The sequence below is a fragment of the Lycorma delicatula genome, chromosome 5, assembly GCF_047948215.1.
Source record: "Lycorma delicatula isolate Av1 chromosome 5, ASM4794821v1, whole genome shotgun sequence".
In the NCBI taxonomy this organism is placed as follows: domain Eukaryota; kingdom Metazoa; phylum Arthropoda; class Insecta; order Hemiptera; family Fulgoridae; genus Lycorma; species Lycorma delicatula.
In genome coordinates, this window is record NC_134459.1 from 39,729,383 (window position 1) to 39,748,999 (window position 19,617).

Below are 19,617 nucleotides of genomic sequence, written 5' to 3' on the forward strand. Positions count from 1 at the left end.
TCGACTCATGGTTTTTCCAAGCTTCTTAAAAGAATTATTGGTAATTGTTTACTATTAAGGCGTCACCTGCTATTTTTTTAAGATAGTAAAATTTCATGAAAATGGCACCAATAAGAATACTTATAAGTAGTTTAGAGGTCAGAGAAAAAAGATAACATTGTTCCAGTGCTTCGATCATGTTCCATTGTTATCAGTATATATTGTGGCTTCATATTTTTTCTTCTTACAAATGCAAATACTCTTTTAAATTAGTTTTATTCTTTTATGCAAGATAAAGAAAGACTGGATAAATCTTTGAAAAAGCATAAGGTAATATCAATTTCATGTACATGTCCAGAGTATGACAATGATATGGCCCTACTAAATAACAGAGTATTACATTAGAATAAATGTGGAGGACAAACAGAAGAAAGTATTGAAACAATACAATATTAAAGTTTTGCAATTGCATGAAAATTGGTTTAACCCAAATTGGGTTAGTCTAGTAGTAAACTCATAATCACAAATCAGTTGATTCTGAAGTTGAGAGATCCTAGGTTCATCCTAGTAAAGGCAGTTACTTTAATATGGATCTAAATACTAGAGCTTGTATACCAGTGTTCTTTGGTGGTTGGGTTTCAATTAACCATGCATCTCAGGAATGGTTGACCTTAGGTTGTACAAGACTACAATTCATTTACAATCATACATATCCTCATTCATCCTCTGAAGTAATAAGGTATTATACTTAACCACTTTAAGGTAAAGTGGTTCTGGAGGCTAAACAGAAAGAGAGGAGGATAAGTAGTTTGAAAATCATAATTTGCTACAAAAAGTTTGCAGTTTCATAATGCTTTGGGTGTTTTAAGTACCTCACAGCAGGACTTCATTTGTAATAAGCTTAAAACAACTGGCTAAATCTACATTGATCGGCTGTCTTACCTTTGACCTGTTTGTTTACATCATCCAGCAGAACAGTTAAAGTTAAGTGTAACAGAGTATAGTTACGTTAAAATTGTAGTATATTATTCAGTAAGAAATACTATTATGAATATTAACAAAATTAGATGTGGCATTCAATTAGTAAATAATTAAGATATTTATTTCCACATGAATATAAATATGTCTATACATTTTTGGATATAAACAGTAGCATACAAATTAATCCAAACACAGGGAATTTTTTCGTTTATGGCTGCACTGCTTAACCAAACCAACATCTGATCTCCTTGAGTGCGTCCATTGGTCTGTGAGCTGTGTCTAGTTTCATTTATTTTGGGCTGTCTGGTTGTGTGCGAACCCTCCAGCAGTGTCAGGCTTTTTTGGATCTAGGTTGTTATCACTAATTTTAAGACTCGTCATTTCCATTTTTTGCGGAGGTGTCAAGGTGCTGATTTATCAAGGGGTACCTGCCTTATCGTGGCTGAAGGGTGGCAATGACTCCTGATCGTTAGTCCCTGTAACAAATACTCACTAATCCTGCTTGTGTTCTTTTCAGAACAAGGGACACAATCTATGATTTTCAAATCGATCCAGTAGTGGTCAAGATGTCCGTAGAGTGACAGTACAATATTTAAGGTCTCTGGCTGCCCATGCTCGCTGTGGCCAGTTGTCACATTTGTGGGCTTGGACATTCCAGAGTGAAGGAGGAAGACAGCGAAAGTTCTTGTAGGTCCATTCAGCATACGAAATCTTTGGCCAAGGAAAGTTTCCAGGAAGTAGCTAAGAATCCCAGGCAAAAGAGAGAGCCAGAGCCTGTGCCTTCAACTTCTTCTGAAGACAAATTTCTGAGATGGAGACAGGGACACCCACCCGAGTAAGGCAGATTGAAAACTTTAAGAAAGTGAAGGTCAGACCTGGCAATTCTGCCCTGCTGATCAAAGTAGCCCAGGAGGACCTGGACTACCTGTTAGTTTCTTGTCCTCCCTGGCAGTCAGTTTGGGCGCAAGGAAGACTATTCTTCCTTACTTGGCGAAATTGAGGGATGCCTTCTCTGCTGTGGCAGAGGGGTATGAGACATTGGACTCCAAGCCCAAAGAGATCAAGGTGCTTCCGAAAGTGGTTCCTGTTCCAGCCCCAGCACAATACTGAGGTTGTTCAGCAGAAACACAAAGTCAGCCAGGCCAAAAAACCCGAGGTTCTTTTCATCAATAAGCTGGAGGGCATATCTAAAACAAGTGCGGAGTTGAAAAAGGACTTCCAGGCTGCCCTTCATGACAGCTGGAAGGGCCTTCGTTTTAGGGATATCAAAGAGACCAGTAAGGGTCTAGTGGTGGTTGTAGTGGACAACAAGGTGACTGTCCAAATCATCAAGGACTCTCCAGCGATTAGAAAGCTTGAGGTCAAGGTTGACCCCAAGCGTGGTTGTAGGCCCCACGTTATCATTTATGATAACAGTAGCCTGCCCGAATGAGGAGGTTCTGTCCCTGTGTTCGAGGTAGGTGCTGGTCTCTTCCAGAAGTTCTCTTCTGACAGGAGAATCTTTTTGGATTTTGCATCCTGACGCGTCAAGGAGTACCTTGACGTGGAGCGAGGCTTCAAATGTTGTCGCTTCGGCCACAGGGCCAAATTCTGTAAGACTGTACAATCTTACAGACTCAGGAGAGCCGCACAGCATGAGGGTGATCCTGATCGGCATGCAGTTCTGATTGCAGATTATCGTGGGAAGAGAACAAAGTATTTTCATAAGGTTAGGTCTTCTAAGCGTGATTCCTGGCGCTCTTTTGTACAAGAGCAGGGAAGCAAAGACCCATGGGGTGTCGTCTATATAGTGCTTGGTCATAAGCAGAAAAAAGACATTCTTCTGTCGGCTCTCTCGACCCAGGATGGAGTTGTTATAGATAAATATTGTGTCCTCACTCTTCTGAAGGAGGATCTGCTTCCAGATGATACCAAGGTTGGCAAGACGTCGTATCATCGACATGTACGGAGGGAAGTTGTTGGTTTTCACTTTGAGAATTTGTCTTCCGAAATTACTGAGGCGGTAGTCTGCCAAGTAATTTATAACCTGGCTAGAAATAAAGCTCCCAGATATGATGGTATCACAGTGGAGCTCCTTGTTCACACACTGCCGATGATTCTTGGCCCTTTGACTAGGGTATTTAATAGGGTGCTTTCTGTGAGTATTTCCCAGCGCGTTGGAAAAAAGGTGTATTGAAATTGGTGTTAAAAGGTGGCGACAAGGATCTCACTGTAAGCTCTTCTTACCGTCCTCTGACGCTCTTGCCTGTAATAGATAAGGTCTTGTACCTTCGCATCAATAGTAAGTCAACTTTAACCATATGCGGATGGACGACCAGTATGGTTTCCGCCCTGGCAAGGGTACGGAGGATGCAATTCTTAGGGTGATGGATTTGGCTTCGTCCAGCAAGTGTAAATATGTACTCGGCGTCTTTCTGGACATATCCGGTGCTTTCAATAAGTTGTGGTGGCCCTCTGCCTTGTTTCAACTTCAGCAGCGTGGGTGCACGCTAGATGAGATTAGAACTATCTCAAGCTATTTCAGCATTAGAACCGTCGTCCTTCGTGACGGTGTTCCAAAGTAGTAAAGACCCTGTCTAAAGATTGTCCATAGGGCAGTGTTCTAGGTCCACTCATCTGGGTCGTTGAGTTTGACTCTCATGCGACTGCGGATGCCCAGTGGCTGCCGCCCGTAGCTTATGCCGACGATGAGTTGCTGCTGGTTGAGGGCAATTCGCGTGCCGAGACAGAGCTCAGAGCCACTCAGGCATGTAATGTTCTAAGGTTAAGGAGTCTTCAGCATAAGATGGTTTTCTGTGTGGAGAAAACCACTACGATGCTTCTTAAAGGTCGTCTAGCGGCAACCCGTCATCCGCGAGTTGTCATGAATGGCCTTCCGATTAGGCATGTTACCGTTCAGAAATATCTGCATATCATCCTTGATGAGAGGCTTCAATTCAAGGAGCACCTTCAGCTTGTTGCAAAGAGGCCATCGATGTCTTCTTTGGTGTCCGGAGTCATCCATCCCGATTGGGAGTTGAATTATCATACCATGCCTATTCTTTACAAAGGTGTCTGTGAGGCCATAATGTTGTACGCTGCGCCCGTCTGAGCTCATCGTTTACAATTCCAATGTTATAGGGATATTCTTTTGCGAGCCCAGCGTCTTCTTTTGTAAGCTGTTGTCGGTGGCTACAGAACTGTCTCGAGAGAGGCAGTTTCTGTGATCGCCCTCATTAAACCCCTTGATATTCTAGCTACAGAACTTAGCAAGCGGTACATCTTCAAGAATGAAGGCCTTCTTACTTCTGGGCGGATGCGGGAAATTGAAGACCAAGGTTTTGACTCTTGGCAAGCAAGGTGGGACAATTCTTCTACTGGTCAGTACACGCATGGTATCTTTCCAAATGTTAAGGAAATGCCAGCAATTAGTTGGGTCTCCTCCAATCGGAACACAACTCAATTAGTTTCTGGACATGGTGCCTTTAGGAATAGTTTGGTTTGGTTGACTCCGGTTTGTGTCCGGAGTGTAGGGTCGATGATACTGTGAACCATGTTCTCTATGTTTGTCCCCGGTACGAAGCTGAACGTACCAGAGTTGTTAGGGAACTCGAGAGTGGAGTCCTTCTTTGATCTGCAAGTCTCACAGAGAATGGACAATTGTGGTTGGCTTCCTTCGCTTCCTCGTCCTGAACAGGATGACCGAAGGGGTATAGAGTAGCACCCCGGGTGGCTAGGGACCGCCTGGGCAGTTGGCCGAAGGTAGGCGTTCTGGCATCGAGCCATGGTTAGATTAAATTTGTGGTGATTATTCTGACTGTTTAGCTGTCGGCGGAACGGCGACTGCACTGCCGAGGGCATGAGTTACCAAACAGCCGTGAGGTGTAGCACCGTTTTGACGAGGGCAATTTGAACGAGCACAGAACACTGTCGGCGGGTTGCACGGCGACTGCACTGCCGAGGGCATGGATCCCATGCCGTGAGGTGTAGCGGCATCTCGACGATGGAGCTGAGTGGGAGTAGACCGGAGTCCATAATGAAACCAAATCAGGGGTATGAACTGAAGTTGAGTTAACTAAGGAAACCAGAACTAAATTTCGTTGTTGCGAACATTTCTGGTCGTATGGTTTTATTAAATTGGCTCAAATTGAAGGTAGAACTAGGCGCGGGGTTCGTGCTTCCGCGAACTCTAGTTAGCTTGTTCAGAAGGTAACGATGTAGGGCATTCAGGATGTCCGGACGAGGCCTACAGCGAAGGCAAAAGCCGAGTGTGAAAATCACCGATGTAAATGTCTACAAAGACATTTATATCGGTGGCATCTCAACGAGGCTTGACTTATTACTATGAGATGTAAAATGTTAGAGGACGAAAGACGACTCCCATTAAACACCAACACGTAGTGAGGGGCAGGGGCGAACAGAAGCGTCACAAGGCGCCTCCGGTCGCCAGCATCCCCTACGGAGTTGGGATGCTTAACCAAACTCATTCTTTAAGTTGTCTGTATAATGTGAGGTTACTGCTCTTTGGCTATTTCATTTTTTATTCTGCGTGTCTTGAATATATAATAATGGACATAACTCCAAGAAAGTGTTTAAAAATTGTCTCTCCTTCTAAGAATGCCAGCTATGATACAATGAGTTACGGTACGAATGGTTTCTGAGTGTGGTGTTGGACTAGGGATAGTGAATGTTATTTTAAAACGATTTCGTTTGTACAAGTTCGATTTTCGTGGTGAACCGATATTTACAATAGTCTTATCTGCTTAAAATCAGTTTGTGAGCTCCTGTCTCCATAGTAAATATTTAACAATTTCTCTTTAACCTTACATACATAATTTAATTTTTTTCTTATTCTTATAATGGAGGGCAGCTGTAATAAAGGCAAAAATAAATTTATAAATGTTAAAGAAATCATTGGGTGTTGTGTATGAGGTGATTACTTCCATTCAGATTGAACGCTCATTGATGAGATCTTCCATCCGAAGATCTCATTAGAAATGTGTTGATTGCGTTAATCCTAATCTGACAGTTACATTGCTGAAAGAGAGTGAAATGAGAGACAATTCAGCAAAACATTTTGAAGATAAGGTTAATTCACTAAAATATTTTATTAATTATGAATTCAATGAGCTTAAATAAGATCTAACTACACTCATTTACACTGTACCTAGTATGAAACAATCTTTTGAAGAACTAAAATGGAAAACGTTGCTCTCAAGAATTTAAATGATAACTTAAGAACTGAAAATATTAAATGTCTTTGAAATAAAATTAGTTGCAACAAAGATCTTGAATAGATAATATTGAGATTGCTGAGATCTCGGAAACCAATAATGAAAATATTTATTCAAATTTATGGAGAGTATTGCTAAAACTATTGATGAACCCTTTGGGTTGGAGAATGTATCCACTGCGCATAGGGTACAAATTGGAAAAGAAAGATTCAGCTCATAGTGTGCAAATTTCTCTCAAAGTGACTAAAATGAAATGGGTGGCTGCTCCAAAACAAAAAAGAAACCTGCATTTTTTATTGAGACATTAAGTTATTAACTTCCACCTGAGAACTTCTACATCAATGGACCCTTCCAAACATATTAGGTTATCCTAGGCAAAGCAAGAAACAATAAATTTTTATATGGGTGAAAGAGGGGAAGATCTATACCCAGAAATCACCAGCCAAAAGGATTGTAAGGGAAGATCTGAATGCATTGATCAATTTCTTTATTACTAAAGTAACAGTAAGATTAAGTTTCAAATAATTGTGGTAACTGAAATGTGGATAACAAAAGATTCACAATATAATTTTAATATTGATGAATTCCACACAATTTATAGAAAAAGCAGAGTAAGTGTGATGATATCTGTTTGTTGATAAAAATATAAACTTTAATATAATTGAAACTTCTGCAGATAATACAAATTCTTTACGTGTTAATCTTGAAATTGGAAACAAGAAATATACCTTGATGTATATTTATCGATCACCATTGTTTAATGTCAATGAATTTGTAAATAGCTTGGGCATTTTCTTGCAAAATATTGATGATAATATTTTTGTATCTGGCGATAAAAAATTTTAGATAACAAGAAGAAACTGATAAATGAATATTTAACTACCTTACATGTAAATGGTTTTAAATGTTATATAAACACAATAGGGTTCAAATTGAAAGTAATACATGTACTGACAACATTTTCCTTAAAAGTAAGAACATAAATGATATTATCGCAACCATTTTGAAAATGTGTATAACAGACCAGTTTTCCACTTTAAATACATATTAATGTCAATGAACCAAACAGTCTTAAAAATAATTCAACCACACCTAATTCAGTTAGCTTATATTTTTCAAGCAAGAAAACTTCACGTATGAGTATTCAAGCAGACGATTCAAAACCATCTCCTGTAAATCCTGATGTATATACAAGAAACTACATGACATTAACATTCAGTAGCCATGTGCTATTATATTTTATAAAAATTATATATACATTATAAATCTAAATAAATTAAAACATATTAAATGATCAATAAATATTTCTTACCAGGGTATTCCATTTTAATTCAACAAATTTTAATGTATCACTATTTCTGAATTTGATGATATTGGCCAAAAAATATTTTTTAATATTTAAAAAAAATTTTTTCTTGACTAATAGACTATTCTCTAACTTTCCAATGCAAAAACGGACATTTTTGACACTTTTTCCATGGGCTGTAGCATTCTTACTTTACATCATACAGAGGTTAAAATGCGCTTTGGAAAGAGTAAAGATGGAACTTCATCTTAGTGTACTCAAAATTCATTTTGTTGCATGACCAAATCTTGTAATCTTTACTGAAGTTACATTTACAAATCGTTGTTTTTTCAAATTTTGGGACCAACATAAATAATGAAGGAATTAAGGTAACTGTTTTTTACCTTTTAACTCTTAGGAACTAGTAGTACATAAAGAAATATTGGGCTGTCCATTAAAAAAAAAATGGCCACCAAATCGTAAGATTCTGAAAATGTCTCATTTTTGGGGTCTGAAAACCAAATGTGAGACAGGTGGCAAAAATCTGAAATTTTTACAGCAGTAAGTACTTATTATGTACTTTAAAACCATGTAAGATTTATTTTGTTACTCAAAGGGGTTGATGAGTAATGAAGCCATCAAAACCGCTAAAAACACCATTCCTTCAAACCGTGAGCAATGTATCTAAAAAATTCACAGCATGTATTTTTTCAGATAATAATGAAGGCCTACTATACAAAATACTTTGATATGTCTATAATGACAGCTTATATTCTATAGTTTGTTAATTAAAGTATGACTTATACACACAAATTCATGTTTAAACACAAAAGTGAATGGACATGAATATTGGTGTAATCTTAAATGTAAACATTGTAGAAGTCTCTGTTACTGTTCTGATTTCAGTATGATAGGTTGTACTGTTTGTTGCTAGTGTTAATATTGTGGTTCAGTAATGTACATTTGTTTATAAAGTAATTTTATTAGCAGTGAACTTCTCTTTTATTTCTAATTTTATTAATTAGAAAAATGTTTATTTTAGCTGTAGAGAAACTGGGATAAGACAAAGTGATGTGCAATCAATAGTTTTATAATTTATACTAACTGTATTATTATTTTATAAGAACGGATTATGGAGTTTTCAATAGACATTCACACTGAAAGAGTATGTCACACATAAATTGACTTACAATAGATCTTCAGTATTGCACGATATTTTAGAGTTTACTGAACTGCAAATAATATTGATATCTTTAAGAAGTGGATGTACTGAAACAGAAAATATTTTACTTTTTATAAAACAAAACATTTAGATAAATATTTTCATATTAATGGGAAAAGTTGCTGTGACCCGTTTAGCTGTCATACTAAACCGGTGAAGAAATTTCTTCCAGAAATATCTCTGAACTTCCAACAAGCAATCTAAATTTAAAATTAATTCCAAGCAGAGCACTATGCAAAAAGTGCTTAAACAAAATACAAAAACCACAACGTGATACAGAAAGCAAACCAGAATGTCAAGATATATTTGAGCCTCAATATGTTATAGTCGGGTCTGTGAATAAAGCTTGTTCAGTACTTGGCATTTCCCCCATTAAGGTCCAAAAATTATTGAGCAGCACAAAGTAACCAATTTAAAAAAATAAAAGTTACAAAAATAGCTGAGTCAGCTACCAGTAAATTAAATGATTCCTTTGATTTATATATTTCTTCAGAAGAAACCAGTTTAGTACCACAAAATTATGATGATTTAGGTAGGGAATATGAAGAATTAATCATTAAAGTAAAAGATAAAATTAAAAACGTTACATCAACCTACGGAAAAATTAATATTTTAAGTTTATTACCAAGCAGCTGGAGCATTCAAAAAGAGTTTATTTAGTCAGTATTTAGCCCAAAAATGCAAACAATTAGTTATAACAAGTGAATTTTACCACAAATCAGCAAAATGAAACCCAATTGATGAAAATTTAAATGTGTTCAACATTTTTACCAGAATGATGAGCACAACCGAATGATGCCAGGCAAGAAGGAATGTGTCTAAGGTGACAGGAAGAAAATTAATATTCAAAAAAGGCTTGTCTTATGTAACTTAAAAGAACTGTACACAGCCTTCAAAGAAAAATATAATTTAAAAACAGGTTTTTCAAGATTTGCTGATTTACAACCTAAATTTTGTGTTCTGGCTGGTGGGTCAGGTACTCACTCTGTTTGTTTGTTTTACCCACCAAAATATAAAACTCATTTTATCTGCTCTAAAAATGATATTTGATTATAAAATTCTCCATACAACCATGGTATGTTATAGAAAATGAAATGTGCATGCTGTCACAGTGTGAAAAATGTTCAGGCACTAATGAAGTGCTCAGATTACTGCAAGAGAGCTGGGATGATTTTGATTCTGAAATTATCTTCAAACGGTGGGTTTCTGTTGACTGTTGTGAACTACTCAAATTCTTCCATTTCAAGAGTACTTAGATAAACTTACTGAAAATTTAAATAATCTAAAAAGGCATCATTTTGTTGCAAAGAAACAAGCTAATTTCCTGAACATTAAAAAGGAAAACTTGTTGGAGGGTGAATGTATTATAATTGGAGACTTCTCTCAAAATTTTCCTTTTGTGGTAAAGGATGAAGTCCAGTCATATCACTGGTCAAAAACGTATGCCACAGAACATACATTTCTCATATATTTTAAAAAAGAAGGAAAATTACAAAGCCAAAGCTACTTACTGTGTGATTAGTAAGTACTTGAAGAACAATACTACACCATTCTTCTGCTTTCAAATGCAAGTTATAAATAAAGTAAAAACACTGTTACCACAAGTTAAATAATTTTTTTATTTTTCTGATGGCTCCTCAGCCCAGTGTAAAATGTCATAAATCTGTGCTACCATAAAGAAGATTTTGAAATCACAGCTAAACAGCATTATTTTGTTTCATACCATAGAAAAGGAACATGTGATGGTATTGGTGGAACTATGTAAAAAGCACTGTGACAAAAGCAAGCCTTCAAAGGACAGTGAACAATCAAATTGTTACACTTTCTGAAATGTACAATTATTGCAAAGACAATATTAAAAATATAACATTTATTTTCTGCTCCTATAAAGATAATCAAAAGACTGAAGAATACCTCAGTTCTCGTTATCAGGTAATTACAACAGTCCCAGAAACAAGAACCTTTCACAGTTATGTTCCAACAAGTCAGAATATATTCTGAAAGTCTGGGCGATCTCTGAACCAGAAACATTTACATTAGTATTGGTACACAAGGAAATTATGTGTTTCTGATTGCTTTATAAGTTTACCAAAGCCAAAATGTAAAAATTATGTCTGCTCTGTACACGATGGCAAGTGGTGTTTAGACGAATTCATTGAAGTCAAAATACATGAAACTGAAGAGGAATATTGAATACACTTTTTCCATCAGCAGGGTCCTGGTACTTAATTCAGGAAATCATTGAGGGATAATCAAACATGGGTTCAACTGGAAAATATTTTAGATTCTCACACCTTCAGAGCTTTTTCTATCAATTACTGGAAGAGGACACACTACACCAAAGATGAATGAGGACTTATCAGTTTTACTAAATAAAAAAATGGCAGGAGTACTAAATTATGTCAGTTAAGATTGTTTCAAAAAGTACAAGATTTATTCATAACTTCCATTAGCAGGAGTAAAATATGGTAAACGTGAATTGAACTTGTTAATGTCCTTGAATTGTTTTTATCATTTTTAATTATTATTTATTATTCTGTAACTGAATACTTATCTTTTTGTAATTGACTATTTATTAATTATCCATTTATTCTTTCTAATGAGTTTAGTTGTAATTTTTATAATCTGAAGAAAAAACATATCAGTATTTTTGGATATGTTGATTACGATTAGAAGGAACGTTGTTTTTTTTGGGTTTTCATCAGTAAACCAACTTATTAAATATAATTTTAAAAAAAACTCATTTCATTTCATAGATATATCTTCAGACACTGGAGCTACCCTAGTGTTAGCTACATCTCCCTAACACTAGCTCACCGTAGTGTTAGTTAACATTTTACTGCATTATCTATTTAGTATATTGTTTATATATCCCATAATGGGTAAATATTTACTATTCCTCCCCTGCCTCTAAACTACTTGATGTTATATTGAGATATATTCTATGAAATGGTTTGCAAACAAAAAGGAAAGAGGTTCTGAGAATCAGATAGGCATTGGATTGAATAAATTGTTGCTATCAGGTAATAACCCACTAATCACAAGTCTGAAGGTCAATGCTTAAGGATCGTGTAATTCAGTTATGTTTAAGACTTCTTCATGCGAGTATATGGCTTTTTCATCCAATGGATGTGGGTTTACATTACCTTATTATTTTATTGGAAGACAGTTAGTTATGTAGGTTATTGAGCAATTACTGATCAAATTTAATTTTGTTCAAACTTTAATATACCATAGTAGATATTCCTAGGGTTACAAAAACACAAGATCTAAATATCTGAAAGCAGGTGACGGGGCCACACAAGAACAAAGCCTGAACTGCATAATCAGTACTCTAGTCCATTAGCTATCAGTTTTATGAGTTATTAAGACCTTTTCAGATGCTGATCTTCTCTGTGAAACGGTTAGTGTTAAGGTTAGAATTCTGTGGAGAGAGTTTGGGAATAAATTTTGGCATCATCTGTTTTAGTATATTACTTAAAACCATCTGCTAAGAGATTTAAGACTGCTAAATTTGTTTAAACGGAAATTTAGTCACTACAGAGACAGATTACCCCACATGTTCCATGGTATTAGTCATGTGCGTAACGGATAATCATTTTATGAAGCACGGTCAGTCATTTTCAACAGCTGACTCAATAGTCTTAATTCTGATGACTATTGAGGTTAGTTTATAATTTATTCCTCTCTCCACAAAACTCTAACCTAAACCTAAACCTCTCTCCACACAACAGATTAGTGTCTGAACAGGTTGGCATAATTCACAAAATGATTGCTAATTCAGTACTGATAACATGACACAGACTTTGAATTTACACGGATTACCTGGTCTTCAAATCTGCTTTCCAAAATTCAGATGTTTCCTGATCCTAACATATCTACTGCAGAGTATTAAAATATAAAATTTGGCCAAGGAATTGCTCAGATCGGTTTTGTATGGTCACAATGTTTATTTACGTAAATCTATGAAATGTTCTAATTGCAGAATCAAATGACATTAAATTAAGAAAGGAAGTTCTTTAACACCAAATAATCAACAGTTGATTTTCATAGAAAAATGTAATAAAACAATCCTACAAAATAAAAAAAATCTTGGTTTTCTATCATAATTTAACTTATGTGTTGTGTAATTTAACTTTAATTTATGTGTTGTAACACATCATTGATTTTTTTGCATACTATATTTGAGTAAAACCACTACATGAAGATTTCTTGTGTAACAAAATTGGCATATCTTCTTATACATGTAGGCTGGAATTCATACCTTTGTGAAGTTTGTGTACACTGTATTACAGCAGTCTTCAGCAACTGTGAAAATACACAAAGCAAAAATAGGGCATATTATTATGAGAAATAGGTTGATTGATGGGAACTGGATCTTCAGAGGTATTGAGTGTGGCAGTAAAAAGTGTCCAGTTCCAATTCATGGAAGTAAAACTTTATTATTAGTAATAATCAAATAAAACATTTCGCTTGGTACTAATATCATTTGTGACTGTTAAAAGTTCTATAATTGTTTAATCCAGATATTGGGGCTCAGGATTTCCTGGGGTTCAGGAAAATGCGCCTTGTTACAGCAACCAAAACACTATTAGTCGGCCATCTGGCCAAATTCATGCTTCACTGACTCAATCTAGACTGATGAATCCATGCCTTGTTAAAAGTAATCAGATAGCTTTACAACTGTTTTACAGCAGCCAAATGATTCTGCATCTTTTGAAGACAACATTTAAGGTTAGTTATACATATTTTTATGAATTTATGACTTAAAATAAATGGTTTTTTTTAAATGTTCAAACTCAATTTAGATTAGAGACAAGGGGTTAAAGTTTAGAGGCAGGAAGGAAATTGTAAACAATTACAGAATCCAATTCACTATATAGTCAACATCTGTTAACTACCTTGTGTCAAAAATTACAAATCAACTAGCATTAACAAAAACCATGCTATTCTACAAATATACAAAATAAGAATCAAATAGCAGTCTTTAACAAAACGAAAAATGTAAATACACAAAAACATCAACAAAGGTGTAATAAATTAACAGACATAATTCCAAATCAACATACACTTTTCAACCACTTTCTAAATACAAGATTGCCTAAAAAAACCAAGCAATAACTTCAGTTGATAACAGGGTGAAAACAAAAGCACCAATCATTGAAGATGATTCCAAAACTTACTGAAAATACAAAGCAAGTTTTAAATAATCAGTATTTTTTTTATTTCGTTTGGTATGTCATTTAAATATTTAGCTTACGTAATATTTATACTTTTAATTACAAGAAGTTATTTAATAAAATTAAAACTAATGATATGAAACTGCTACTAGCTGACCTACCTGGATTATTTCGTCGATACGAACTACACCGTCTTATGAAAAATAGTAACTGTAATATCACACACACGCACAACAAATCAAAAAATTTCTATAAATGTAAAATTAGTAGTAAAACAATTAATTATGAACATATTTATTCCTAACTTATCATGCTATTAATTAAATGCTTCATAAAACAACACAAATTTAATGTTTACTGTATTACAGAATGTTTTTGATGGTCCAAAAAAATAAATTAATAAAATCGGCGAATGTCAAGACTCGGAATGTAAAAATCAAAAACAATAAAAAATAATTAGATGGCTAAGTAACAGTTTACCTAACAATTAAAAAAGTTTAACACATCCCCCTTTTAGTAACAAATTTCCAAGCGCATTATACTAAATGCGTAACTCATACAAGAGAATAAAATCAGTCACACTACGTTAATCTTTATTTAATTTACTATTTTAGGACGTAATAGTAAATAATTATACAATTATTGTACTCCAATGCTTGAAATTATTATTTATAAGTAAATAATTAAACATTACTTCCATAACGACTGCAGAAACGGACTAAACGATTCAGTGTCATAGATAAAAAGCAGATTTTAAACTTCATAAATTAACCTGTAACACTATTCTTTGCACATTTGTAACCGGCTTTTCTCTGCAACACACAATAAGAACTCTCTCACTATTGTTTGTGAGGAACATGTACAGTTAAACATTACCTTATTTACCAACAATCAAAGCGACAGCTAAACATCTATTCCGAACCTACCAAACGACAGACCAAACATTAATTCACATCAACAGCGTACCCATGCGTCAAGTTAAACAAAGAGGATAAAGAATTCACTTAAAGCAAAGAGTAGAAAAAAAACATTACGTAATTTGTTTCTCAATGTGAGTATATATTATCTAAGGGCAGTGATAGTTGCATTACGTAAGTCAAAATTTAAAAAAAGTTCTTCGTACAAACTTTCACGTAAATAAAATTGAAAATATGAAATTATATGTTATTTAAAAATATATATTATTTACTTTGTTATTAATATGACGTAATTTGTATGTAGAAGGCTCTGCCTCAAAAAAATTAAACAATACTTACAATCTTATCCTTAACCCCAGCTCCGCAGGAGGTGTCAAAAGTTTATTTTCAACATAATTTGGAGATGCCTCAGAGTGCTTCAGTAAACGAATGAGGTTTCCACAGAGGGTGATATAATTATGTTGTGCTTACCTGCTTCCCTCAACTTTACATTTTATTGGATTGTAAAAATCTTCATTATATTTAAACATGTTAAAGATTATTAGTCTATATGATTTTCGGATTATTTTGTGTATTATACCTTCTGTACCTGAAAAACATGAATATCTCCTCAAAAGATTAAATAAAAAAAATCTCAGCACGTAATCAATACATCACTATTGAACTTATTTAAGTTAAGATATTCTGTTTGGTATAAAGTTTTCCAAATAAATTGAATTTCCAAAGAGAGCTGCCAATTCATTCTAACGAATGTTAAGTTAATGAAAACAGATAAAGTGAATAAACTTTTTGCCGTTAGCTGAAAACAGGTAATTTGACCAGCAAACTGTTGTTTTATCAATAATAATACACTCTTAAGCTAATTGGCAAGATCGAATAATTTCAAAAACCAAATAAATCTTATTTCCCTATTTTCGAACACTAGTGAACTTCAACATGATTGAGAGTTATGAAAAAGTTTAAAATTTTCCCGATTTTTTTTTAAGTGAAATTTGTCACATAATTTTTATTAAAAGATAACATAACATTTTTATGTAGATTATCAATATATTTAATCTTTTTAGTAAAATTTATTAACATTAATTAATTTGATGTAATTTTATACATACATTTTGAAGCATGAGTAATTCGTGGCAATAAAAAAAAGCTGATGCACGGCTTACACCCACATACACACACAACTTAATGTAAAATATTTATCATTTTATTTAAATATATTTTTTCGTTTATCTAATTCAATGATTCTAACTAAAGCACGCTAGCGCGCGCATACCTTATTTAATTCGCGTGGGTGACAGTAATGGCGGCGACGGTCGGCACTTAACTAAAATAATGTAATTTCTCAACTTACATACAACAAATTTCGCTTGTACGGTCAGGCAGACCGGTGTAACCACGAGACTTAACGTACCAGGTACCGATTCAACCGAGCGATCCAATTCTAGACCAAGTTAGACCGAGTTACTATTTTTTTTTTAAACTTTAAATATTATTAATTTGTTATTGTGTTGTTTTTGCCTTGTTTTATATTTGATGTATTTCTCTGTGATTATCCGTGATATGGTCAGACTTGTAATATTTTGTAAAATACTCATACCAGATGAACTGTAATCTTAGTTTTTTGCGTCAGTCATATGAATTTGTGTTGGCTAAACTATTATGTACTTGTAAATAACTTCTTGTAATAGTGTAATTTACGCCTTATTGTGAATTAAACTAGCGGTGATAATGGTCATTAATGTGGGTCGTGTTGAACTGATGGTTATCACCGGTTTGTAACCTGTAAATATTGTACGAGGGTAAGTCAATTATTATCCGCAATTTAGTTATATTTCTGTTCATGTTGGTAGTACTGTCGTGTTGCGTAGATGACGCATGCGTAATTTAATTGTTGTTATGTCTGTGCAGGTTTGATGCTGCTAGTTTAGTTCCGTTATCGCTGCCCTGCCATTAACCGTTGCTGCTCCGCTTTTTCTGTTTGCACCAAAGAAGAGCAAGGTTCATTGATACATTTTTTGTAGTCGGAAGGTGTATCAGGGGTCGAAATTCATCGAAGACTTTTAGTACAGTACGGGAGCAGTGTGTTGCCGCAACGGAGTGTCTACGAATGGATTGAAAAATTCAAAAATGGTTGCACAAATGTTACGCACGACGAAGGAGCCGAACGACCGTTTACCGCCACAGATGAGGAAAACATTGAGAGTGCATGTGACATGGTTTTCTTAGACATACGAGTAACTATTGATGAAGTAATAGATCGTCTGCAAATTAGTCACGGTTCTGCCTACGAAATCATTCACAACAGATTTGGGTTTCATAAAGTCTGTGCACGATGGTTCCAAAACAACTCACACAGTTGCATAAATAAATGCGATTGGACATCTGCCAAAAACATTTGGATCGCTATGGTAACGAACGAGACATCTTAGACAGAATCATTACTGGTGACGAAACATGGATCCATCATTACGAGCCGGAGAGTAAACAGCAGAATATGGAATGAAAACATCCAAATTCGCCCTGCAAAAAAGTTCAAGACCCAACCGTCCTCAGGAAAACTGTTACGATTTTTTGGGACTCACAAGGCCCAGTACTGGAACATTATGAGGAAAGGGGCACGAAAATAAAAAGTGCGCGTTACAGTGAGATGCTTACTGCCAAGCTGAAGCCTGCAATTCGAAGCAAACGCCGAATACTGCTGTTGAAAGGTGTTGTGTTGTTGCACGACAATGCCCGTCCACATACATCTGAAACGCTCCAGAAACTCAACTTTGAAGTACTGGCTCATCCTTCGTATAGTCCTGATCTTGCCCCTTCTGACTACCACTTGTTTGCTCCATTCAAAGAGGCATTACGGGGCCGTCGATTTACCTCGGACGAAACAGTGAAACAAGCGGTCATGAGTGAAATGAGATATGTTATGAATCAAATTTATTGGGTAACATATTTTGTAAACTGTGTTTTATAATAACCTGTGTATTGTTATAATGTAAACTAATTTTGTTGAGTTCGCGGGCACCATTGATTGTGGCGTTAAGCTTGTGACCACAGCCGTTCTGGGCTATGCTGATAATCATGTGTTTGTAAATAATATAATGAGGTTGGTGATTTGATTGTATTCTTTTGTATTTGATGTTCTATATTTTGTTGTATAAATAATGTTAGCACTAGCAGCTTCTGCATCCTCAACAGCTTGAAGGTGATCAATCAAGCGCTGAACACAGCTCTACATGGGAAAGCAGGTATTATGTTACCAAGGAGAGTGGGAGACATTGGAGTAAAAAAAAAAATTATACAGGAAGAGAGTTAAAAAACTAAAGGAAGACGGAAAACAAAACGTGGCGACGTCTAGGGCTAGGCAGGCAGACTCCTTGCCTAGGACACCTTGGCTCGCCCGCACGTAAGAGCGGAGTCAGGATGCTTCCGATGATGGTATGAAGGACCCTGATGGTGTGAAAGGGGAGCGCATTGAGAGGAAGGATATGCAAAATGCATGCCTGGAACCTCATAGGTTAGTACTGGGAAGGGCAGCTCAACTGGGGTGGGGCTTCTCGGCTATCTAGAAGTGGAAGTCGCGTTGTTTCTATGATCCAGGGGAGACCCTGATGGGAGCCTCTGGGGGGTCCAAGTCATGGTGGGGCAATCTGCTGCCACGACACTCCAGAGCGATCGAGGTAATGCTTTAAGGCTATACCGGTCACTCTGGGAGTGTTTAAAAAAATTATTAATTTATTTAATTCTATCGCTCACCAGTGACATCCAACATAGTAATAGTTTAGAGCATTTTTTGGAGTAGGGGTGAAATTTTGCAAATATTATTTTTTTAACTGTTAACAAATGTACCTAAGAAAATTGTGACCTTAATTAAGCAAAATCTTGAGATACCAGAGATAACCTTGTTCTACAGCCTCACTCCCTTGATCTTTTAAGTTGAAAATTTAATGGCATCAGTGCCCCATATATAGAAGTAATCTGACCAAGTTTGGTCAAAATCACTCCAGTAGTTCTGGAGATATAAGGTGATTTAGAGGCCAACATCAAACACATGTACATACGAACACTAACATCTGGAAAATTTTCATCCAGTTCTTTTGGGTTCCTGAGATGCCAAAACTTAAAGATCCAATGAAAACCGCATATGCCCAAATATAATCAATTGCAATACCTTCCCTTCTATAGCTATAGCTCTCCTATAGTGCTACATAGAGGGGAAACCAATATTTTAAAAGTATTTGTTAGTGAGAAAAAAGATAAAAAAATTGGTAGGAATCAATCTAGAAACCCTTGCATAAGAAGAAATGAGTTAACTGATAAAGTGTTGGAGGAAGAAAAAGAAATTCAGTTGATTTCAGATGAGATGTTGTTAAAGACAGTTAGTTCTAAGAGATTTATATAAGAATAAGGCAGAAGAACAAATGGTTATTTATTAATGAATTGCTATAATATTTACTTAAATGATAATGAATACTGTACAAATTAGTATCGAGAATTTATAAGTTTGGATAATTACTGGGAAAATTTAAAAGAATCTATCAGAATTATAATACCATTAGTCTGTCATTTTAAGCACTGAGGATAATCAATGTAATAACAAACAGAAAAGTGGAATGCTTGATGGAATATATTATATTACCATGGTAATATACCACATAGTAGTAGGCTTGTGGAAATCTGTAGAACTACATTTGTGTACAAATGTAGGTGAATGTTTGTGCTATTGTAGGAAGGGTCAATATTTCCACAGAGAAATTACTGTATAAAATTAATACGAAATATAATATAAATTACTTTCAAAAAACTGAAGAACTTTTTTTAATTGAAAAATGTCTCATTCCTTAAA

The 19,617-nt window shown here is 35.3% G+C and overlaps 1 protein-coding gene across 5 annotated transcripts in view; it reads right to left on the reverse strand.

The window, feature by feature from the left end:
* The window catches only part of LOC142324868 (uncharacterized), a 119,022-nt gene extending 104,187 nt beyond the window's left edge, over positions 1-14,835 (reverse strand). For 2 of the 5 annotated variants that reach the window (XM_075365935.1, XM_075365940.1), the window contains exon 1: positions 7,486-7,564. In XM_075365935.1, coding sequence (XP_075222050.1) covers positions 7,486-7,498 — 13 coding nt within the window. In that variant the 5' untranslated portion in view covers positions 7,499-7,564. Of the gene's footprint in view, positions 1-7,485; positions 7,565-8,648; positions 8,731-14,021 lie in introns of those variants that run through there. The other 3 variants (XM_075365938.1, XM_075365936.1, XM_075365939.1) reach the window with 3 other exon arrangements.
* Between the last annotated feature and the right edge of the window lie 4,782 nt (positions 14,836-19,617).